General features: G+C 37.2%; 2 protein-coding genes and 1 pseudogene across 3 annotated transcripts; 1 reads left to right on the top strand and 2 right to left on the bottom strand.

The window, feature by feature from the left end:
• Window positions 1–512: 512 nt before the first annotated feature.
• On the bottom strand, window positions 513–8,059 carry LOC132172216 (uncharacterized). Of its 2 annotated transcripts, XM_059583679.2 has the most exons (9): window positions 7,653–8,059; window positions 4,558–5,799; window positions 4,319–4,479; window positions 3,164–3,324; window positions 2,254–2,414; window positions 1,383–1,903; window positions 1,123–1,218; window positions 858–1,023; window positions 513–773 (listed from the first exon to the last, which is right to left on the bottom strand). In XM_059583679.2, the coding sequence occupies exons 1-3, from the start codon at window positions 7,938–7,940 to the stop codon at window positions 4,426–4,428; spliced, it is 1,584 nt and encodes a 527-aa protein (XP_059439662.2). In that variant the 5' UTR covers window positions 7,941–8,059; the 3' UTR covers window positions 513–773; window positions 858–1,023; window positions 1,123–1,218; window positions 1,383–1,903; window positions 2,254–2,414; window positions 3,164–3,324; window positions 4,319–4,425. The 2 variants fall into 2 exon arrangements, with proteins under 2 accessions (XP_059439662.2, XP_059439661.2); XM_059583678.2 differs by having other exon boundaries at window positions 1,123–1,903.
• Window positions 8,060–13,742: 5,683 nt separating this feature from the next.
• LOC148587950 (uncharacterized) lies at window positions 13,743–14,953 on the top strand (annotated as a pseudogene).
• Window positions 14,954–17,140: 2,187 nt separating this feature from the next.
• Window positions 17,141–23,939, bottom strand: LOC132168544 (catalytics). The gene is made up of 15 exons (XM_059579543.2): window positions 23,495–23,939; window positions 23,108–23,180; window positions 22,959–22,980; window positions 22,781–22,859; window positions 22,612–22,644; window positions 22,069–22,217; window positions 21,704–21,860; window positions 20,728–20,968; window positions 20,225–20,466; window positions 19,302–19,565; window positions 19,061–19,189; window positions 18,266–18,490; window positions 17,960–18,163; window positions 17,686–17,862; window positions 17,141–17,601 (listed from the first exon to the last, which is right to left on the bottom strand). The coding sequence occupies exons 1-15, from the start codon at window positions 23,858–23,860 to the stop codon at window positions 17,398–17,400; spliced, it is 2,565 nt and encodes an 854-aa protein (XP_059435526.2). The 5' UTR covers window positions 23,861–23,939; the 3' UTR covers window positions 17,141–17,397.
• Between the last annotated feature and the right edge of the window lie 828 nt (window positions 23,940–24,767).

Below are 24,767 nucleotides of genomic sequence, written 5' to 3'. Positions count from 1 at the left end.
GCTTGTCAAGTTGCGTGATAATTCAAGGGTCTAAAATGAGTTACCATTTTATTTTTTTTAAGTCATAGTGATCACTGTTAGTCCTTCTCATTCATGGCAAAAAGTCTATTTTTGTTACTTGTAGATTTTTTATTTTATTTTATTTTATTTTTGGCTCTCATTACGAAGCATAATTAATAACCTTCATTCCTAAAACTGCAAAAGATGCAGAGCACAAGAAGTAATAGCTATAATTTTCTGAATATTTATGTATCAGAGTTACAAGTAAATACCAACATAAAAGAAAAAGTGGTAGAGGGGCATTTTGAACACGCTCTTGGGGTCTCCTATTCAAACCATCAACCTATAACTCTTTATAACTTGCTAACACGTGTTAGCATGTGGTTAGAGCCACGCTAGTTATTAAAAAAAATTAAGACCCTCTAACCGCATGTTGACACGTGTTTTAAAAAAAATATTGGTCTAGCATTTTTCTATATATTAATACTAAAAAAAGAAAACTAAAAATGCAATTTAAACCCGTAATAAGTAACTCTCTTGACACTAATCAATTGGGAGGAAATAAGTATTTCATAGACATATGAATTGAAGTTTCATGTCTTCATCAAGTTTAATTAGGGGGTGAAAAGAGTAACTTCACCTGTTACTGTTAGATCCAAATGTACTAGCTGATGGCATGGTATTACACTGCCTCCAGCCCTTTTGAAAAAAGAAACTTGAGCTGTTTTGATATGAATGCGAATCAATGATTTGCATATTTACAAATATAGACACTGCCAATTAAGACAATAAAATGAGTTAGAAATGAAGGAAGAATAGCAGTAAAAGCAAATCTTTCACAACAGAGCACCACAAACCTCTAAAGGAAAACACTTGATGAATGCAGTTCAAAAAGCTGCATGGTTGTTATTACTGTAATTACTTTCTTGTATATAATTTTGGCTGACTTATTCCTGCTTGTATCTATCAACAACAAAGAGAACATTGTTCCCATCTACAATAATATAAACTATAGAAGACCACCTGCAAATATGCATAAAACACAAAGTCAGAACAAAAACAGAGAATTAGAAACAACAGGTTGATGGAAAAGAAAAGATTGATGTAAAAGAAGTTGCCTACATGAGACTGCCATTTCTTTTATGCTCTATACTCTAAAGTGTCAGTGCTGGTAAACCAATATCACAAAATTCGAGCACATTGGGGCAGCTCCCCATGCTTCAAGTTGTCTCCAACCAAAGTAAACATCAAATTGAGAGGACAGAAAAACTATAACTTCCTTAGATGAAAAATGAGGCCAATTGAAGTTTCGGTATCAAAATTCAAACACCCCAACTTTTAAATCTTCAACCACAATCCTGAAGGATCATATATCCACTTACATAAAAAATTGCAGAATCGCTTTGGCAGAACCTTAACTGATTCACACTTCCTCAATTTGTCCCTTGTCCAATTCAGAAAGCAGATACGGCCCTTAAATGGTTCATTTCAAGATGCCATTACTCATCTTGCATCACAAAAATGTATAGAGTGCACTAACTTTGCAAGTTGGTGATGACTAGTCTCTCGAGAACTATCATGCAGTGTGGCAGAGAGATCCAGGTCAGCCTCTTTTTCTTTGTTCCTTAAAGGCTTAATACACAGGACACACCAACCAAAATTAATTTCTTCTCAGGGTTGAATTGTCTCCATAACCACTTTTGATTCTTTAACGGCTAATGGCCTCCATTGCAAGCCGTACCAAACGTAGACATCCCTCAACATCTTGGAAGTTAAAATCAAGAGCCCTTTTAATGGAAGAGATACTCTCCCCACATTTGGTCTCACCTAAGCTTACATTAGTAGCTGCAAAAGCAATTCGTGATTTCCTTGAGGCTTCCATTGCAAAATTTACATCCTGTGCCTGCATATCATCAAGTTTGATTATGCTCATATACAAATAGAGTATAATATGGAAAAGAAGCTCAGTAAGACATTATAGCTGTTGTATCATAGGTAAGATTACATTATAAACTTGATGTGGTTCGGATGGAAGTTGTGCTGCCCATACATAAAAACCATTCCAAGACACATATAGCGAGATATTAAGCAGGATGCTTTTGCATCAAGGGTATTGAGGAAAGATGCATCATTTGCATATAATATTCTTCTCCTACTAACAATGTACATTTGAAGCCTAGTTGGTTTATAATATTATTATTCTTAATATTCTGCAACAATTTAAGTTTACAAACAGGATTAATATATGCTTACAAAGCTGAGCAACCGCACAAAGTTGGGACGGCTTTGGGCAGCAATGACATGGTTTCCAGCAACTTAGGGAGAGCTAACACCCTTTGATAAGGTAACCTTGTCCACTGTGGTGGGGTTGTTTAAGTTGTCAAGATCAGAGGCAGATGAAGAAGGAGACTCACCTGAATGATGCAACAAAAGAATGACATCACATAACAACAAGAATAGTAGTAAACACCCCTTTTAGTGTTAATTCAGTGGCATATAATAAACTCTGAAAGGCAATTTCTAAAGGAAAAGAACGAAAAAAAAAAATCATTTAATATGACAAAAAAAGGGCACCCTCGTGGGCCTCGTCACAAGCTCTTCTTTTAAACATGGATTTTAGGCAAGCATACTAATGCATGTACCACTCCACCAATTAGAGAGGCCAAACAAAATTGTTTGTCAAAAACAGTCAGAACAGAATAACCAACACGTGTGCCTCTATATAATTTGATTTTTCACTGAAACTTTTTGGGGGAAACTACATTTAGCCTCCTCTAATAACCACCCTATTTGAAATGTCCCCTTAATGCTTCAATTTTGCAATTACCCACTTCTTTGCAATGTCCTATTTCAGCGACCCAAAATGAAAAATGGTAATTTTTTTGCTTTTTTTTTTTTTCAGAATTATTTTATTTTATTTGCTTATATATATATATATATTTTCTAATTTTTTGCCATAGGTTCATCATACAACTATATCAAATTATTAGATGTGTGCATTCACTTGTGTGTGACATTTACTTAGAACTGTGGGAAACTCAGGATTTTATGCTAAGAAGAGCTTATTGTAGCTTTAATGCATAACAAGTAACTATGAAATAATTTCCCAGGAAAAAAAATTTGTTCCCACAGAAAAACAACAATTTTACTAGATTATAATTACCAGGAGGAACCATTTGTAGAGCAGTTTGCAACTCGTGGCGATCTCTACTTGCACTAGTATGTGAGAAATAAACTACCCTCATATAAGCCACCTCCATGCATTTGTAGGCCAGAGCAGCAGCAGCCATGTGTTTGGATTTCTCATATTCATGGGCACAAAACCTATTCCATACAGCAGATGATCAAAATGACAGGCACGATAGCTCCAAATGCTTATTCAAATTTACAAAGATCAACAAATCCAGAACAATTTCAATATTAAGACAACCAAGTTCCAGATAGCTGCAGTATTATCCAGACAATTAAAAATTTATATGCTATATCTCTAACAATGGGGAGAAAATAGAATGAGAAAGAGTTACAATCACTACAGATTTACATTATTCAACTTAACCAAATGAAAAGATGGTTAAGAAAGCTTCACTAAGAATGAAGAAGACCACAAAGATGAATCCCAAAGGTTCAAGCCTTAACCCAAGAACGAGTCTCAAGCCTCTCTCCCCCTCCCCCTATCTCTTGTCCTCTCATTCCAGAACCCAACACTGGCTCCTATAATCTCCAAAATTAACCTTTAACTAAAAAATGAACTCTTTGATCTCAGACCCAAAAGCCCTCCACATACAAGTCACAACAAATGAGAGATAGTATCCATAGGTTGGTTACAAGCCAAGATATTGCCTACAACTTCACATCATACCCCTGTATTGGGTAAGGTCTGAAGTCTTTATGGACCCACAAACAGCAGAGTGGGTGCACACATGCAACGGGTGTGGTTTAAAATATCATGACTCATAAGCCTCAATCCATTTTAGGAATAAAAAAAGTTAAGAATTAATAAAGAGATGGCCATGATAGAGAACCACCAAGGACTGCAGTTTTGACAAATTTTAAGTGATGTTACAATGTATGACATTATGTGGCACATTCAGCCTCTTTAACCCAAGTCAAACCAGTTCTTTTAATTTACTATTTAGTAATGAGCAAAACATTTACATATTCATGGTGCCAGGAATTCTACGTCCTGCCGTGAACATTGCTTATTACTTAAACAATGACTAAAAAAAAGAGAGAGAAAAAAAAAAAAAAAAACAAAACAAAGGGAATCAAGAACAGAACAGGTAAACCCCAAAATTCCATGCTTTATATTTTGACTTACTCACATAGTTTTGCAGTTCTACTATACACTTGCTTCGATTGAATCATCTCACTATGTTTGGAACTCTCAGAGTGCCCAGACTCCAACAGATAGGCTCCATAAAGAAACTAGAGGGCCGCCTCAAAGTAAAGTCCCGTACTCTCAAGATTTGACCCAGAGTTCTGCAAAAAATAAAAGTGGCAAAGAATTAGGGCAGAACAAACAGCACCATCAGTAAATCAAGCAGAGACTGTGAAAACCTTAAGACGATCAGCCAGGTGTTTTAGATCTTTAGCTTCTTTCAGAGCATTGTTAGCAGCCTGGCTGGAGGAATCTCTTCTAGCAGGACTAGGGGCATCAAGTTCCCTGGCCTTCGGCCCATTCGGTGTGGGATGTCTTGAACTACTGTGTTGAGTTCCATTCAGCTGATCAGCCTTTCTTATTTGTTTTCGCAGCTTAAACGCATCATCACCTTCAGAGGCATCAACTGCTGAACTATCTACTCCATTTCCATTTTGGGACCCAGTAACTGGTCTGGGACAACGGTTCAGTGTTTCAATTTGAGGTCCTCCAGACGGTGGTAGCGGTAGTGACTTCCCTCTCCCAGAAATTAGCCCAACTTGATCAGTTTTGTCAGAAGGGAACCTCTTTGAAGATCTTTCACCATCACAGTCTTGCAGCAGATTTTGCTTTGTTGTAGACGATGCATCTGGTCGGCAGGTAGATTCTACTTTGATGTGTGGACCATCATGCTCTCCAAGCTTTAACTGGCTCTCTCTTTTGCTACTCTCAGTTGACAGTTTTCCTGCAAGATCTTTCTTACTGACATATTTGTTCTCAGCTTCATCTGACTTGATTCCAGACTTCTCCTGCAACTGGTTTTTACCATCCCTCGGTTTTACTTCATGGGAAGGAGAGTGGTCTTGAAGGTCACAGAGAGAATCAGAAATCTTAACCTTCCCCATATCAAAGTCAGTTTTAGAACTCCGGTTTTTGTCCTTCATCCGTGAAGAGGACCCCTTCCCAGACTTCCTTGGACGAGACTCATTAGTACGAGGATGGCTGTCAGTCTGTCTTTCATCATCATGGCATTGACTTGAAGACTGTGGTTTACTAGGATATGGAGTATCCTGGCCTAAATTATATACCCCACCATTTGTAAGATGGCCATTTGCAATATTAGAAGAAGGCACAATCTGAGCTCTAGCTTTACCATCTGATACATGAGTAAAGTCCCTGTCTTGAAAGTCAAGCTCAGAGGACCCAAGGGACCTGTGATAAGCCACATAGAATGTTTGGTCCTTCCTTGCTGTCCCAGATCGATCACTCCCATCATCATCTTCAGCATCTGAGCATCTTCTTGGACTACCTACGGCAAAGAGACCAGTATCCGGAAGGTCATCTTTCCCCTTGAGGTCCCTACTTGCTGATGTAAGCTTTTCTCGATTAGAAGTTCTCATAGGTGATGAAGAAACTGATTCAACTGGTGAGCCTTTCACTTCCTGGAAATAGGGACCTCAAGCATAATTAATAACCTTCATTCCTAAAACTGCAAAAGATATTTTTTTGCTCCATTGCAAGCCTGACATGCCATGATCTCCTCTATTGAAGAAATTATGTCATGGGGACGTGAACAGTTTTGACTCTTGAATGTTTTGTTTTGTTAAGACCAACAACAGTTCAAGAAACAACTTAAGGCGAATAGAACAAACCTTTGATTTTCCTTTCTGAAAAAATCTCATAAACTTTTTAGAGCAATATAATGGAAATAATAGAAGTATGTAGAAAAAAGTCTCACATTGTAGTGCTCTTTTGTGTGCTATATATATATATATATATACACTCACATGTTTTACTTATTGCATGAATATACAATGATTCACATGAGTTTTGAATAAAATTTATTTTAACTTTGTCTTTATTATTAAAAAAGTAAGTGTATATCATATATTCAAGGACACTAATTTTTTAATTGATTGGAAGAAATTCTTCCGATCCAATTTGGACGAAAACTCCGTTCCCCAAACAATTGGTTGATAGATGAAGCCCATTGATATGCAACGATACAACTTGTGAGAATTTCCCGAGGAAAGAAAAAGAGAAATGAAAACAATAACCAAGTCTCGTGATTTACGTTTTCTTTTGGGACTGGATTTATGTTATCCTGTCATTCAGAAAAGGCTAACAAAATCTTGTCAGGATATGCTCTGTTGTGTATCAGTATTTAGTTATTGAATATAACCTCCCACATATCAGATGAGCTTTTTTTTTAAAAAAAAAAAAAAGGAAAAAAGAGGTTACATGAGTAGATCTTTCCAATTCTTGATTCGAATGGAAGAGATAATGAGGAATCCTTTGAAAATGCTACCAAATACAAGATGGGTAGTGACCCTCTTAGCTATAAAATGTGCACGAAAATTAGCACATCTAGACACTTTTAAAGCCGAAAGCATTTTAAGATTTTAACCTTGAAAGGAAGAGAGATCAAGAGTAATATCAGAAACAATAGAAACAAACTGCCAAGGAAAGAAAAGATGAGACTGATTCACAAGAATCACCAAAAAAAAAGCTCATATGTACTAGTGGTAGTGGCCCGAGTTATCAAGAATGTTAAAACGTTTAACAAGGCCTGAGTCTACCCATGAAAGGAATTTAGTAGTTTTGATGAGCACAGGCATAACAAGTACTTATCTCAAGTAAGTACTCTAAAGATCACAAACAGGAAAAATACGTCAAGCATAATTTACACTAATTGACAACTCAGTGACAGACTATTTAATTTAAACACCCAAAACTCTGAAAGCATGCATGCACCAGATATGAAGTGGAAACTGTTCAACTTCATAACATAAGAATGATCCATCAACAGATAAGTTGACCACACTTCAATAAATGGAGTATTTTATAAGAAAGTTTCCACACAATCATGCCAAAGATGGTAAAATCTTACATCACAGCCAACAACAGGAAAGTTGAATTTGGTCCCCTCGTCTTCATCCTTCAGAATTTTAGAAGCCCTTGCAAAGGATTATACCTCATGTTTGTTTGCAGTTCCATTGAGCTTATAATATTGCGAATTGATCTCAATTTTTTTTTGTAATTCGCATACGTACAGAGACGCATTACTTGATAACAAAAAAGTTGGAAATTTTCAATTATTGTTTTTCTTTTTGTCGCGAAAAGTGACATCTACAGCGAACCAAATGCTTCAATTAAGTTTACTAGAGCGAAAATTATAGTTTCCGTCGGAACTGATATGTAACAAGTTGAAAAATTCAATCTTCCCATTCTTTTCTTTTATTTTCCTTCTTTTTCTCTGCAACCAAACAAAGCTTCTGAAATAAAATTTGTTTACCAGTGAGCCCGAAGTCATGGACAGCCGTTTGAGAGCAGAGGTAGAGAGCCCGACCAAAGCAGCGTCGTCGAGGGAATTCAATTTGAGGTCCGAAATGACGTCTCTGTCCGTCGAGAACCGGAGAATTCCTGCCTGTAGCTTTAAGTCCCCGGACACGTCATCGCCGAGCCGCTCGTTTCCGGCGACGACTCGGACTCGGTCTACTTCAACGAGTTGCGACGAACTCAATACGGAACTTACAAGGAGCTTGGTCGTAGAGAGCACCAAAGGCTTCCTCCTCTCCACCATTGGAAGCTAAAACCCTAGGGCTCTCCTGAACTACCACTTCACTGTAGAGAGAGAGAGAGACGATGAAGCCTTTAGCATTTGCCTTTTTGTTTTGGAAGTTGGTGTTGACGCGATAATCTAATCTAACCGTGTCAGCCTAAATGCTCCCACATCGAAAAACTAAAAGAAGAATAGTTTCTTCATATAGTAGCAACAAACATAATAAAATTGCCAATGCGGCGATGCGTCTCTTAGCCTTTGAGTTGAAGAGGGATTTGTTTCCTGACTTTCGAGTTTAGGAGAAATTGTTTCCTAACCTTTCGGTTGAGGAGGAATAAATCAGTGTGAGATTATTTCTCATGGCTGTATTTTTGTATTGGAGCTACCCGACCATATCCTAAATCTAATCTGCACGAAGTAGATCTGTTTGTTCATTGTAAATGTACACGAGTTAGCGGGAGTTTGGAATCATTTTTATGATTTGTAACCTCATAGCTATGTATTATAATAATTTTATGCTCGTAATACTTTATTAATGAAAGTTACAAATTTTCGTTCAAAAAAAGAAGTAAAGTGCCGAGACTGGTTACGCGGGCTTGTGACCAAGTTGGGGGCATTAAGGCGGCTTTTGGAGCTTTGAGTTATTCCTCTCCTTTCCGGCTACTGATGGTCGGCTTTGTTCTTCTTTTTTGACCACTTATGGTCATGTCGGCAACCCTATGGGGTTTTATTCCGTTTACGAAATTTTGTCATTTATAACAGCCTCTTTTGACTCTTTTGGTTGGTTTAACGGGCCGGGTCATTCATTTGAACAATTTCCGACTGTTACTAGGATTTCTCTGTCAATTTCGTTTGTATTCTTGTAATTTCCCTTTTCCCTTCCCCAACTTTGAATAGGAAAAAAATAAAATAAAATACTTCAATCAAGCTTACTAGAGCGAAAATTATGGTTTTGGTCTTGACTGATAAGTAACAAGTTGAAAAATTCAATCTTCCCATTATTTTTCTATGCAACCAAACATAGCTTCTAAAATAAAATTTAAAACATTCCCATTAAAACATTCCATTTAATGGGATCTTCATTCAATACTCTTTAAAACTTTTCATTTAAATCATTCCAAAGACACAAAATAATATATATATATATATATATATATATATATATTAAAAATATTTCAACATTTGGTCCCACATCGGATAAATAAGAGAATAATCTTTTCATTATATAGTTGCAACGAATAAGTAAGAATTGCCGAGTCCGGTGGCGCGGGCTTGTGACCCAGTTTGGGGGCATCAAGGTTGCTTTAGGAGCTTTGTGTTGCGCCATTGGTACGTACATCACTTGACTCTAGGGTTAGTTGGGCCCATGATCCCTGGTTGAGTGCTTGGGTTGGCTCTATGAGGGTGTGAAACCCCAGTGTCGACCTAATAATGCCGCTGGCTTATCAGAGCAGCGATGTACTCCCAGATCACACGTACCATTGGCTCACGACTTCAAGTCGACTTCCAACTTTTTGTTAATTTGTATATATGTGCAACTTAGTCCAAGATATTTATTAGTAACCGTGTAAAATCCAGCAACAAAATGCACCCCAATAAGCAAATAGGTTTACCATTTCCAGCAGCATTTCCTTCTACTACTCTTCCAGCAAATGGCTTATTAATTATTACACTATAAACATTTCCAGCAACTATTTCCTTCTACTACTCTTCATCAAATCACTTACTACACCAAGATACACATTAAAACACTAATTATTACACTGCCTTGACCTATTATAGGACATGAATTATGTATAAAATCAAATTTGCAGTGTTCGAATTATTACATTAGAAATTTCCAGCAGTCATTCTAAGTCATGAACCATGTGTTGGCATTCCACATGACACGATGACTAGCAAAAGTTCACCTTGATTAAACTTTCATGTGATACAAAATCTTTAACTATTTTCCCATCAAAGCGTCTATATATACTACAAAACAAAGGCACAATCGATCACTAGCTGGCAGCTTGCTATATATCATCTCAGCATAGTTCTTCAACTACTAAATCTTTTACTCAATCATGCAAGAAAAATCCACTTCCAGCAACTACGTACCCAGCTTCTTGTCAATACAAAACCCACTCCAAAACCACCATAATCTGACTATTTTAAGAATGCAACATTAGCTTGAGCGTCAGAACAGAACATATTAATTAAAAAACCCCATTCTCATACACTCAAGAACAACCACATGTAATGTAAGACAATGGAAATATTGAAGAAAGGCTGGTTATCTCTCTGTACCAGACGATGTGTATTGATGTCAATTACATGTAACAATAACTCCTTATATACACATTGGAGTTTGAATAAATGATAACAAGTTGAAAAAATCAATCTTCCGATTCTTTTTTTTACTTCGTTTTCTAGGCAACCAAACAAAGCTACTGAAATAAACTATGTTTACTAGTGAGGCCGAAGTTATGGACAGCTGTTTGAGAGCAGAGGTAGAGAGACCGACCAACCAACGCGGCACCGTCGAGAGAATCCAATTTGGGATCTGGAATGACGTCTCTGTCCGTCGATAACCGGAGAATTCCCGGCCGTAGCTGTACGTCCCCGGACACGTCATCGCCGAGCGGCTCATTTCCGAGTCGCTCATCCCCACCATCGGAAACTAAAACGCTAGCTCTCCTGAACTATCATTTCACTGTACACATGTATGTAGAGAGAGAGATTGAGTTGAGCAAATCGATGATTGAAGCCTTTTGTTTTGGAAGATGGTGTTGACGCGATAATCGAATCGTTTCAGCGTAGCCAGTCTTTAAGGTCCCACATCGGATAAGTAAGAAAAAAATCTTTTCTTCATATAGTCGCAGCCAACAATTGATCATTGCTGAGCTCGGTAGTGCGAGCTTGTAACCCAATACGGGGGCATTAAGGGTGGCTTTTGGAGATTGGGGTTGGACCAATTGGGTTCCTGTGGTGCATTAGAGGGCCCTCGCTTGCTCGCCATGGGAAGCTTGAGGTCAGTACGGGAAACATACCCGTACCGGACTGGTGGAGGTTTACGTCATAAACGCCACCCCTGTTGGCGGCCATGACAGCTTTTACCAGAGCTGCCATGGTTTGTACCCGTGGCTATACTTCCTCGATGGCCAACCTATCGAGTTGGTGCCCCACAGGCCCACTGGTATTGGCCCGGCTCCAATCGACTTCCACCTTTTTGTTTAATTGGGTTCCTGTGGTGCATTAGAGGGCCCTCGCTTGCTCGCCATGGGAAGCTTGAGGTCAGTACGGGAAACATACCCGTACCGGACTGGTGGAGGTTTACGTCATAAACGCCACCCCTGTTGGCGGCCATGACAGCTTTTACCAGAGCTGCCATGGTTTGTACCCGTGGCTATACTTCCCCGATGGCCAACCTATCGAGTTGGTGCCCCACAGGCCCACTGGTATTGGCCCGGCTCCAATCGACTTCCACCTTTTTGTTTTTTCTTTTTTACTGAAGTTAGAAAGTTCTGATGTTTGAATTATATGCTGAATATGTACAGGAATGTTAGGCTTACAAATAAATTTTATAAAAAAAATTTTTATAAAATTTATAGAAATTTTTTTTATAAAGTGATGTGGCACAACATGATTGAATATAAGATAAGTTTAAATTTTGAAAAACTTAATCATGTTGTACCACATCAGTTAGAAAGTTCTGGTGTTTGAATTATATGCTGAATATGTACAAGAATGCTAGGCTTACAAATAAATTTTATAAAAAAAAATTTTATAAATTTTATAGAAAATTTTTTTACAAAGTGATGTGGCACAACATGATTGAATATAAGATAAGTTTAAATTTTGAAAAACCTAATCATGTTGTACCACATCAGTTTGTAAAATTTTTTTCTGTAAAATTTGTTTGTAAGCCTATTAATCTTTTTAGACCAATATAAATAAAAATAATACAAGTATATAGAAAAATGTATATAAAAAAATATATTTTCTTTTGTGTGCTATATATATACTCACATGCTTTACTTATTGCATGAATATACAATCATGTTTTTTCTGACTGTCATGATGAAGTAATATTGACCAAACAGTCAAAAGATCGAATGGCATAAGATGATCATGCACATCCAACGGTCAACAGAAACACACAACAGAGTTGGGTTGCGAAGTTTTGCAACACTAGCACACGGCCAACCATGAAAAACTAAAAAGCATTCCCCAAACAATTGGTTGATAGATGAAGCCCATTGATAGGCAACCATAAAACTTGTGGGAATTTCCTGAGGATAGAAAAAGAGAAAATGAAAACAATAGCCAAATCTCCTGATTTATATTTTTTTTGGACTGGATTTATGTTATCCTGTCATTCAGAAAAGGCTAACAAAATCTTGTCAGGATATGCTTTGTTGTGTATCATACTGATTACTTGGTTATTGAATATAACCCCCCACACATTGGATGAGCTCTCTCTCTGTTTTTTAAATTGATAAGGAAAATAAGAGGTTACATGAGTATATTTCCCATTCAATCTTTCCATAATTGATTGGAATGGAAGAGAGAACGCGGATCTTTTGGAAATGCTATCAAATATAAAGTGGGAGTAGCAGTCTACTTAACTAAAAAACATGCACGAAAATTGATACTTTCAAATCATTTTAATTTTAAAAGGAAGAGAGATTAAGAGTAATATCAGATATAATAAAGGCAAATTGCCCAAAAAAAGAAAGAGATGAGACTGATTTAAAGCGAGAAGCACGGCCCTTTCCAAAGGAAAACAACAATAACAAGTAGAAGAAGCCAGCGAGTGGACAGAAGAGCTGATGTGGCCTCATCTAAGAGAACATCAGATGAGCTCTTGTTTTGGTTAATGATCAAACTTGACTCAAACATTTTGATAGAAAATTTTCATGTCCACTAAAAGGAACAAATAATTTCTACTTTGTACCAATTTCCCTAACCATTTACACCAAAATAAACAATACGAATTCCAGTGCTTTGAACTTTTTAAGTTGGAATGTTTCCAAGCACTCTTGCTCCATCAAAAGGTGCCCTACAGATCACTTCAAGGAAATCCAGGGAAGCAGATTTCCTCTTGATAAAAGAGATATATCATTAACTGCAAAAGTTGATGCTATAATTAGAAGGCCGTATGATATTGGCAAATAACAGAATCTTATATGTGATTCCCTAATCAACAAGTCCAGAGAGACAGTATTCCAGGACTCTAGCAAGATCCACCTCTCATGAGATCAAAAAAGGGATTTGAAGGAAAACCCAGATGGGAAATTGACTCTGAGACAGCAATACTCCCATTAGTTACTGAAGTTTGTAGTCTTTTGCAGAAGATAGCAAACATAACTGGACTCACCGGGTTGGCTGAGTGATCTTCAACAATGGGAACACCGAACACCCCTATTCCAACCATTGATGGAGAACTGCTTGAATTCGATGACAAATCTAAAATCTTGCTGGTTGACCAGGGCGCGAGAGATAGAGGGCCTCTATCCAGGGTTTTCTCTGAATAAAGCGAGAGGGACTACATAAACGCGTTTGTTTACCTTACTCGTAAACGGCACACGACGTCGTTTACTCAAAAGGAGCTCACCACTTCACTCCACTCCCTACAGCACACGAAATTGTCTTTCTCTATTGCTGTAATGGGTACCGTCCTCGAGGAACATATATCGGGTACGAATAAAGCTTCTTCTTTTTTACCCGTCAGATTAGAAGCGCATGAAGAGTTGAGAGGCCAAGTATTCTCTGAAGGATTAATCAAACAATTGGAGGAGCCCAGGTGAAGCCGACTCAGAAAAACTTGGTGAGTCAGTTATGTTTAATTTTCTCTGTTCAAGACAGCTACTACTGCTCAAACATAGGAGGACCCAATTGGGTTTTCTTCAGCAAAATGGTTTCTTTATTGTCAAATCATTTACATCAGTAGGTTTATCTGAATCTAATAGAAAACTAGAAGAGGAAAAACATGCTTTTGCGGTGTCTTACCTCATAAACTCTTGTGGGTTGTCCACAAAATCTGCTATTTTAGCATCCCAGAGGGTACAATTTCAGAACCCAGAGAGACCAGACTCAGTGCTGAATCTTCTCAAAGAGAATGGATTCACCAATACCCAGATCTCTCAACTCGTCAGGATGCATCCACTGGTTCTTTTATCTTATCCTGAGAAGACCCTTTTGCCCAAGATTGAGTTTTTCCGTTCCATAGGGTTTCGAGCTCTGACCTTACTGCAATCCTCTCTTCAAATCCACGTCTGCTGGGAAGGAGCTTAAAGAAACATCTTATCCCTTGCTATGATTTCCTCAAGAGTGTACTTCTTGTTGATGAGAAAGTCTTGACAACTTTCAAGCGCGCACCACGGGCTTTTCAATATGATGTGAAAAATATTATGGTTCCAAACATTGCACTTTTGAGACAACTTGGAGCGCCTCAATCTACAATCTCTTTTTTTATAACTAATTTTCCCTGTACAGCATTCATTAAGCATACCAAGTTTGTTGAGGCGGTCCACGAGGTTAAGGAAATGGGATTCAATCCGTTGAAAACAGTGTTTGTCATGGCAGTCCAAGCGTGTTTGAACATGAGTAAACCAAAGCTGGAATCAAAATTGGAGCTATATAAGAGGTGGGGTTGGTCCAAGGACGTCGCCCTCTTAGCGTTTAAAAGAAATCCATTTTGTATGCTTTTATCAGAAGAGAAGATCACGAAAGCAATGGATTTCCTTGTGAACAAAATGGGTTGGCCATCAACAGTTGTTGCTAGAAATCCTACAGTTATAAATTTAAGCTTGGAAAAGAGGATTATCCCTAGGTGTTCAGTTGTTCAAATTTTGATAGCCAAGGGTTCGGTCAAGAATAACTTGTCCTTGGGGACTTTCTTGCTACAGACTGAGAAGAGCTTTTTGGAGAAGTTTGTGATCAGATTTCGGGATGATGCTCCTCAATTGTTGAAGGTATATCAGGATAAGATGAATCTTCTGGATATAGGAGTTCAGTCTGAGAAGGTATGTGGGATGGAAAACTTGTAACATTTTGACTTACTTATTGATGTGAGTCATAGTTGGCAGTTGTAACATTTTCAATTTATTAGGTATTGTCTGGTCAAAAAACCCGAGTTATTGGGCATTGGATTTGTATTATCTTGCTCTGTTTTGACATTGACATGTGATGTCCAAGACAAAAATATCAAATACTGAGCTATGACAGTTTTTTGATTCCAAACAACTTCCTAACTCACTTACATATTGGCATTTGTGTTCAAATTCCCCCTTGCCTATCACCCCGGAGAAAAGAAAATGACCCTGAAATAAAGACAATGACTGATTTTGATGGCTTTTGTTTTTGCTCACAGCCTGTTTTTTTAAGTGTTATGGAACATCTTAGCTTGACACCAACATGATGTATCATGAGGATGTCTATTTCTCAATGCGCTTAATGCCATTGGTTCTATGTGCTCAAGGCACCAGGCACTTTGTACACTCTGAATTTGCTATCTAGTTGGCCTACATTAGGTCTATTATGATATTTTAATTAAATGGAGTCTTTTGACAGTTTTGTGTTCTCTTGACAAGATCATCCTTGAAACAGATAGAGAGAAATATGTAGCATTATTGAATTGAGAACTTCTGTATATGGATTGTGTTTTCTCGCTTATCATTTTACGTGAACTTATCATATGTGACCAGCAATCCATTGGTATTAATTTGCTCTATTTGGGTGTGTTCTTAAGCTGGTTGATATTGTGGTGTCATCTCTATGTGTATGCATTATGTGGATGTGTGATGCTTTAAGTTTTCTACTGTAGTCACAGGCTCATCCGCAAAGAGTGGTGGTATGATGTTTAGGAGTAGATTCCAAAGAAAGCAATTGTCATTAATCCAGTTGGGTTATACAAGGTGCAAAAATTGTAGAGCTGGTTATATAGGAACAATACTAGCAACTAAGTAGAATTTAAGATAGAATGTAGGTAACTATTCCATTGGAGTTGGTGAATTCTGATTATACATTGAGCCAAGGGTTTCCCACTTTCCCCTTGTCCTTAGCTACCTTCCAAGAGCATCAATGAAGTGGCATGATGTTGTGGAATTTATATAAGTACGGTCTAGAATTCAATCATTTCTCTCACATGTCAACATATTTTTCAAGCCTATGCCAAAAGCAATCTAATAATTAGCTTTGTTTAGTAAATGAGTTGGGGTTTCTCTCATTACTATTCATCACCATTTTCCAAAAAACTCAACATCAAAACATTCTAACTTTTTCACTTTTTATATTACATCGTTCAATTTTTATTATTATTCAAATAAAAAAATTACTACAAAACAAAACTTTTTCACTTTTCCATATCACTTTTTTATACAAAACATTCTTACGTTTTTTTACATCAACTACAGTGTCTAGGCCAACCCATTTACCAAACACCACCTAATAGATTCCCTCTTGTACTATAAATGCAAAGACATCTTTCTAGTAGATATAGTTATGTATGTTTTTGCTGGTAAGTAAGTATATTTGTGATTGTGCAAAAGTAAGAGACAGAAAATGGAAGAATATATTGAAAGTTGCTTTGGCCTGATCGAGCTAACATCAGTATCTATTGAACTTCAACTCAGTTTCAGTATATTGATGAAACTGCAACTACAAATGAGAATCTACATAAGTTGATTGGGCCGTAACATAAACCTAATTACTCATGATGACTATGTTACTTAATAGAATTTGAAGCCCAAGCCCCCATGCCTATGTTGCATTTCAATCGCTCTTCAGGCCATTGTGCAGAACATGATGAGTTCTTGGTGTCCAGCAACCACATACTGGCATGATGTCTCAAGGGAATCGGATTTGTAGGGTTATATTGCACAGATAATTTTAACTACAATATCTAAATCTGAAAAGTGGCAATTGTCTCTCAGAAACACAAGAAATGGCTAAAATTTCTAAAGTTTGCAATGTAACAAGCTTTTCATTTTGTAGATCTCATAAATTTAACCCTAACGACCCTTTTTTTTTTTTTTTAATCTGATTTAATAAAATATGTGATTTAAAAATTACATACAGTTTAGGCACATCAACTTAATAGACTGGCTTAAAAGAAGGTTTGAAAAAAAAAAAAAAAAAAAATCACTTTTTATGTAATTTATTTATTGAGATTTTCCGTTGACAATGCAATTCACTCAATTCTGCCGATCGTAAGCTTAAAAACACATGAATCAATATACTACTACGACAACGTCTTCATACCCAAAAATAATCTATGGCATCTTTTCTGTGAGAAAAAATAAATGCTTATACACGTTATAGTCATGGAGGTTGCTGTAGCTGAGAGGAGAAAGATATTAGATATGTACCATATTGGAAGTCCTCAGCTCTAAACCAAAAAAGATTAGAAAACCAAATACAAGGATGATGTTAAATTCATAAACATTACTATGATGCTTTATAAACATTGTAATTATTATTAGTCGACAGCAATTTATGCAGAAGAGGAGGCTTTCTGGGAGAGCAGAGCCTTGAGAGATCCAGGATCTGTAATGGGGGCACCACAAGTGAAGTTTTGGCATACCAGAGCTACCACTTTATCTGCAGCAAAATTATTCTTCGCCATGAGGGCAACATTGCTATTATATTCCTCCCAAAACTCCATCTCTTCTTCACTGGAAGGGTCTACGTGAATAACCTGTAAATAATTTCACCGTTAGAAGAGAGACATTGTAAGACTGATATGACATAAAGGTCAAGGTAGTTTTGAGTTTTAACTCACTGTTTTATCGGGATCATATGCTGCGTGGGCTGCAACAAGCATGTTTTCGAACTCTATAGAAGGCTTATGGCCAACTAAGACAACTTGCTTCCGATGGGGAGCAGTGACCATGTCAGCTGCACAACACATCAGAGGCACTGCCATGGCCATATCTTTTAGTCTTGTCTCAAAAACTGCCTGTATAGGAGAACCAAGCAATGAGCAAAGTCGGGAATACTAGCAAGCCTAAAAAACTATATTTGACAATGGACCTTAGTGAAGCAACAGAGCTTACCAGAAGATGCTCTGCAGTCTGCCTGTAACAATCAGACCTACTGCCTGAAACCAAGGAGCCCAACCTTACAAGATTAATTGCAGAAACTGAGTTTCCAGAGGGCTCTGCCCCATCATGATCTTCCTTCACGCGGAGGAGAACCGAGGGGTCTTCCCCTGGGGTATTGAAATAGCCTCCTCCCTCTCTATCAAGAAATAATTCATCCTGTAGAGAGAATTATCAACTAAATTCAAGAAAACAAAGTGGGAAAATGGGTGGGAAGGCTACTAGAACTTGAAAAGAACTGGGTTGGACATCGGTTCTTGCCTGGGTTTCTTGCAGTTCGGTTGCCCAAAGTAGCCACTTAATTCCACCACCAAACTCAAAAAGATCCAGCAAACCCGAAATCAGAAAAGCATAATCATCTAAAAACCCTGGTGCTTTAGATGGGCCATTCCTAAAGCTGTGTTGTAGCCTGTGTGTTTGCTCGTTATAGAGCTGTCTCCTGATAAAAGATGCCGCCTTCTCCGCAACTTCCATGTACTCCTGGGGCTGGATACAAAAAAAAAATCAATAAGAAATGAGCAAGGCAATCAGGAAAATATGAAGTTAGGAATAACAAAATTAATAAATGAGAAAAAAAAAAAAAAAAAAAAAAAGAGTAAAGAAAATAGGATAATGCAAGACATACATATATACCACATATTATGTTGTCTAAAATCAACTGAATTATATATAACACCAAATCAGCGTTGCTCGCTCATATGTAACAGTGGTAGTGGCCTGAGTTATCAGGAATGTTAAAAGGTTTAACAAGGCCTGAGCCTACCCATGGAAGGAATTTAGTAGTTTTGATGAGCACAGGCATAATAAGTAATTATCCCAAGTAAGTCTAAAGATCACAAACAGGTAAAATACATCAAGCATAATTCACTAATTGACAACTCAGTGACAGATTATTTAATTTCAACGCCCAAAACTTTGAAAGCACCAGATATGAAGTGGAAACCGTTCAACTTAATAAGCATGATGCATCAACAGATAAGTTGACCACACTTAAATAAATGGAGTATTTTATAAGAAAGTTTCCACACAATCATGCCAAAGATGGCAAAATCTTACATCACAACCAACAACAGGAAAGTTGAATTTGGTCCCCTCGTCGAATTTGGTCCCCTCGTCTTCATCCTTCAGAATTTTAGAAGCCCTTGCAAAGGATGATAGTGCCAGACCATTCCATGATACAATTACCTAGCAAGCACCTGATCTGTTAAACTGTGCACCATTTTTTTTTTAAAAAAAAGGATAAAACAAGTAGTTGATGAGTTCTTTAACACAAAAAGTTCATTGTTTTAACAGATACCTTATCATCCAAATGCGGTCTTGGTCGCTTTGATCTTACTTCGAATAGCTTTCGCTTACATTCACCCAAAATATCAAGATATTTTTCAACAGGCATGCCAAGTTTTGATGCCATTTCAGTTGGATTTTGTCTCTCAATCAGCACATTCTTTTCCTTGAATTCATGGTGAGGATCACTCATTCTAGAAAGGTCACAATTACCCAAAGGCTTTACATAGTAATGGTCCTTGAAAAGAGTTGCATGCTCTCCAAGTATGTCATCAATCTAAAAAACAGCCAAACCAGGTAAAAATGGAATCAGAGAGAACTGAATAACCACTAATCTCAGACCAAGAAAAAAAATAATTTGAGATTCACAGAAGATGTATCACCTTGAGATTGAGAATTTTTGCAGACAAAATTTAGCAAAAACTTCACATAGAGTTTAACATTCTTTCTAGAATACCACTAATGGTCAAATATTCTAAGAAGCAAGTATTTTTATTCAAAAATTCATCCATATAGCAATTATACTGAACACGATATTTATAGATACTGGAAAGTGGAGAATGCAGTCACCAAAATACCAGAAATGCAAGTTTATTACATGTATTATTTTTCTAACGTTGATTTTGATACCCAAAAAAAGGGATCGCCAATAAAAGTAGTCAATGAAGAACGCAAACAACAATGAACAAGAATGCACCCAAATGCTACTTTTTGGAGGGTATCTGTACAGACAGAAAGATAAACTAGATGGAGCCAATATTCACACACAACACATTAATAGATGTAGTCAATGAAATGATACCAGTCTAAAAGGCAGTGCTGGAAACAAGACACTGCAGATATAGGTCAGGCATAAAGATATATCAAATATCTCTCAGCATTCACAATGAAGTCAAAACATGCATTATACTAGGGAAGTGATGATGAAAAACATACCTCTTTGCTGGTCCATACGTAGAAGGCTCCCTCCTTTTTTCTCGAGGCACCTTCATATTCGGCACTGTCAGCGTCCTCTGCTGAAAAGATCTCACCTTCTTGTCCAATCATGTCTCTCCCCAAATAATCAAGAATATCCCGAGATACACATGAATAGAAGATGTCTTTGGAGATAGAAAAAGCATCTAAATAGACATTAGCAAGCTGCCCTTGATCATACAGCATTTTCTCAAAGTGGGGAACTGCAAGAAAAACACTCTTGTCTCAACAACTCCATCACAACAATCCAGAAGGAGGAGAGAGGGCGTGGATTTGGCTTTACAGAAAAAAAATTAAATTATCCAACAAGAAAATGAACCATTATCTAAGTATCAAAAAGAAAGAAAAGGACAAAGCACAATCTTAGTGAGCTGGCCATTGCTGGCAATAATATAGTCTGACATATCAATCGGAATCAGTTATAGGTTCTTGTAGAAATGGCTGTTCTCTTAAGAAAAACTGACCATGCCAGCACTCGTCCACGCTATATCTATGAAAGCCACCTCCAACGTGATCATGGATGCCTCCTCTTGCCATGCATTGCAAGCTAAAGAAAACCTTTTTCAAAGCTTCATTTGCTTCACTTAACTTTCCAGTTTCCTCCAATTTTTTGGACCAGTGAAACATCAGCTGAATTTCGACTGGTCTAGGAAACTTTGGGGCAGATCCAAAGCCACCAAACTTTGAATCATAACTAGAAGAAAGCTAGCAAACATTGAAACAACAGATATCTTTTAATAAAACATTAAAACTCAAAGAAAAAGAAACTTAGAAGTAATGCAAATGCAAAAATCATATAGCCTGAAAAGAAAGGAAAAATATCACAAAGTTGTTTAACAAATATATTGCAGTTTGAGTAATGTTTTAAAGAGATAATCTCCTCTGTTTTGGGTCACTTTTGAATTTCAAATCATCAGATCAGCTGGATTCTTCGGATATTGGCCTTTACTCCTTTTCATTCTTTTCTCCTCCTTTGTCCGAAAATTTTGAACCTGACACCTATCCCAACCCCAATACTAACCCCATGAGAGCCATGAAAGCTCAAGCTAGCAAAGTCAAGGAGCCTTTACCCAATGCTGAAGTCTCTGCATTTGACTTGTTGTTACAAGATGGACACCGCAACACCCAGTTGGTCATCTTCCTTTAGCTCAGAATTTTGTAGAACACGCCAAATATATATTTTATATTTAAATTTTTTATATTATTTAATAATTTTTTATTTGTTATTGTGTGTGACAAGTGTAACACTATGGTTAGTGCTGATATAACACATTGACGGATTCTGTCAACTTTTGTATCGGTAGAGACCAATTTGTTTACACTAGAGTGATTATAATTTTTTTCAACTCGGACTTATTTGTCAAAACTTCAAACCATAGGGGCCAAAAATGCATTCATCCCTAAAAAAAAAAAGCATATCTTGTTGTGATAAAACCTTACCTGCTCTGCACATAGACGCAAGGCATTTTGTGGAAGCCCATCTGGCACTTTATTAGAACTTGCACTCGCGGATAATGCCTCTGTGAGCTGCTCAATAGCAAAGGCTCCACTCTTAACAAGAATATCCCTCTTACTATCCCAGGCATCCTTCACCTTTCTGAAACAACACGAGCAGTAAAATAATAAAGGGAAGTACAAAAGAACACCAATGTAATAGTCATGGGCTCAGACTTTCAACAATTTCTTTTGTTGCAATTAAGAATGTAACAGAATGTAATACAGAATGACAAATATCAGCCACCAGCACTACAAGCGGGATGGGGAGAGGGAAAATGATAGTGCTTCAGGGGCCGACATTTTCTCACCTAAGTATAGTCTTGAACCCTGGTCTCCCATAGTTGTCATCCGGCGGAAAGTATGTTCCACCCATTAAAGGTTTCAAATCAGGTGAAAGAAAGACACTAAGTGGCCAACCTCCACCACCGTACAAAGCCTGCACATAAGTCATGTATACCTGGAAAGAGAAAACAATTCCTTCAGCTCAAAGTGATGTCAACATAATTGGTGAACGAAAATTCCCAAATTACTAAACCCGACAGCACCAGAGAATGTCAAAACAGCATATAGAATATAAATTCAAAACAAAAAAAAAAACGAAATGCAGCTTTACCATAATATATGATTAGTTGGAGAATGAAACTAAAATACCAAACCTTCACACAATTACAAGTGTCTATCATGCTGAAATTAATATGGACTTCGGAGAAAACAAAAAACAAAAAAGGATTCAACAAAGAGTTTTACATAAAGAACTAGAAAACTCACAAATTCCAGTAGAGTATAGAATGACTATTGGACAATGATCAAGATATCTTCACAGAAATATACTAATAAAACCACCCATTTACCTTATCAACATCAGGGCGCTCTTCCCGATCCACCTGTAGAACTGACATGTTAGACTCACAAGAACAATAATATGACACAAATTTATTTATTTTCCCTAAAGTTCTCTAATTTAGGAAATCGACCAATCTAGAAATGAAATCCTTAGGGTGACAATAAATTTGAACCGACCTTGATACTGACAAACCAATCATTCAACAATTTGGCAACCCCTTCATCCTCAAAAGATTCCACCTCCATAACATGACACCTTTTAGATAGTGTTCACAACAATAAATTAGTCCCAACAGTCATCAACAATTATAGGTAGAAGGTACATAAATCTCCAAAAATGGGCCAAGAATCTAACCAATGGCAGGTGCTGTATCCAACTTCAAATGAAATAGCGTCATTCATCACCGGTGAGCAATTAATTAAAATAAATCACACGTTAGTCCAATCTATGTGATATCATAAGAGAATAAGACATGGATATTGCTAGTGGAGGAGAGAATTTACTTGACAAGAAGATGGGCACGTCTCTCCTTCGCGCTTCCGCGAAGGCTTCCTCACCCCATGGATACCAATCAACCTTCACATCATATTCCGACAGTGTTACAATTTTTTTTTAAAAAAAAAACACCCCCCTCTAGGAAATTCAAGAAATTCAACACAATTCAACCCAATCATCCCCGTTTGGTTTCTGAGAATACCAAGGAAAAGAGGAGAAAAACAAGTATCTTATCTCAAACGGTGTCTGAGATTCAAAATTATGGAAAACCCACCTCAAGAAAGCCAAAAAAAACACCATTAACTAAACAAAACTCCTTGTCTTTTCTACCCTTTGATCACAAAGGCGATAAAATAAATTTAATAAAAATGAAGATGAAGATGAACCCCACTTACAGGGTTATGAGCATGCTGAAGAAGATAGGGACTGTGCTCGGCAGCTAAACGATTGGTGTGGTTGTGAGAATGCGACGCAGGTGCTGAGGGTCGTTCAGCCATGGCCAGGACGTTGAGGGAGTGAATGGGTCGAGGGAAAATGGGGGAGACAGGCCAAGAAAGCGAGGGAAAGTGAGCACAGGCACAAGGGTGTGTTCCAGGGAAGGATAGGAATTTAGTTGGGTGAGAGAAAAAGCGGTGGAGAGTGGGAGAGAGCAGCAGCCTTTTGAGCATAGAATTGTGGAGAAGGAAAGAAAAAGAAAGACAAGGTTTTAGTATGAAAGAGGAGGAGGTAAAGGTTGTTGTTGGTCCAGGAGAAATTGCCATTTGTATGTGAAATGGCAACGGCGGGTGAGAAGCGCCATGTGGAATCTGGTTTTGCTGGACTCTTGGAGTGGCTTGCCTCTAGACAAGTGTCCTTCGTCCTTCGCTTCGGTCTCTGACCTGTCTCCCTCATCTCAACTCTAAACCGAGTTTTGAGAAGAGGAAAATTAGCATACTTGGAAGGACAGAAATTTTATCCACCTTTCAAACTATTTAAAATAGTTTTAAGTATATATAAATATTTAAATTATATATTAAATTCTAAACATCATTAATAACAGTTTACTAATTTAAACTAAATTTAATGTGTCATTTAAATATTTATAGACACTTGTCACTATTTTAAACGAATTGAAAGATATTTTTTCTATAATGATTTGAAAAAAAATTTTGTCCACCTTGAAAACTGTTTTTTTTTTAGACAGTATCACAGTAAAAATTATTTAAATTTCATAATAATTTTGACTCTCACATTAAAAAAATAAATAAATAAATGTACACATTTTTTTTTTTTAAAGAATGTTCAGGTGAAAAACCGATACCCCCACTTTTTAGGGCAGGCCCATTAAGGCCCTACTTCGATTAGGCTCAAATGGGAATGTACCACGTTTTGCATGAGTTTGGGTTTAAGTAATTATTTTGCAATGGGAGAGGGTTTCGCCAATAAGTAATGCTAAACCTATAACTAACCTATAACTATTAGATAACTCTTTTACAACTTAATAATATTGAAGAGCCACATGTTCTCAAAGGATAGTTCAATCGACTGAAAACCACGACTCATAAAACAAAGATTAGTAAATTGAATCATCTTTCCCCCTTATGTGGACATGTCAAAAAAATAAAAATAAAATCATTAAAGCCATTATAAACCAATTGTAAGTCTAGCATTTTTCTTCCCGCATAATGC

The sequence above is a fragment of the Corylus avellana genome, chromosome 1 (genome assembly GCF_965113065.1).
Source record: "Corylus avellana chromosome 1, dhCorAvel1.hap1.2, whole genome shotgun sequence".
NCBI lineage: Eukaryota > Viridiplantae > Streptophyta > Magnoliopsida > Fagales > Betulaceae > Corylus > Corylus avellana.
This window is presented reverse-complemented; position numbering and strand designations above follow the sequence as displayed.

What these genes read in the sequence shown, in the direction of transcription:
- LOC132172216 (XM_059583678.2), bottom strand. Translation starts at nt 7,940, where the DNA reads ATGGTGGAGAGGAGGAAGCCTTTGGTGCTCTCTACGACCAAGCTCCTT. An exon ending in CCATGACTTCGGGCTCACTG is followed by an intron (nt 5,800 to 7,652) that starts GTAAACAAATTT and finishes CCCTATTTCCAG; the next exon opens with GAAGTGAAAGGCTCACCAGT. An exon ending in ACCTGGCTGATCGTCTTAAG is followed by an intron (nt 4,480 to 4,557) that starts GTTTTCACAGTC and finishes TATTTTTTGCAG; the next exon opens with AACTCTGGGTCAAATCTTGA.
- LOC132168544 (XM_059579543.2), bottom strand. Translation starts at nt 23,860, where the DNA reads ATGGCAATTTCTCCTGGACCAACAACAACCTTTACCTCCTCCTCTTTC. An exon ending in TGCGTCTATGTGCAGAGCAG is followed by an intron (nt 20,969 to 21,703) that starts GTAAGGTTTTAT and finishes AATGTTTGCTAG; the next exon opens with CTTTCTTCTAGTTATGATTC. An exon ending in CGTGGACGAGTGCTGGCATG is followed by an intron (nt 20,467 to 20,727) that starts GTCAGTTTTTCT and finishes TTTTTCTTGCAG; the next exon opens with TTCCCCACTTTGAGAAAATG.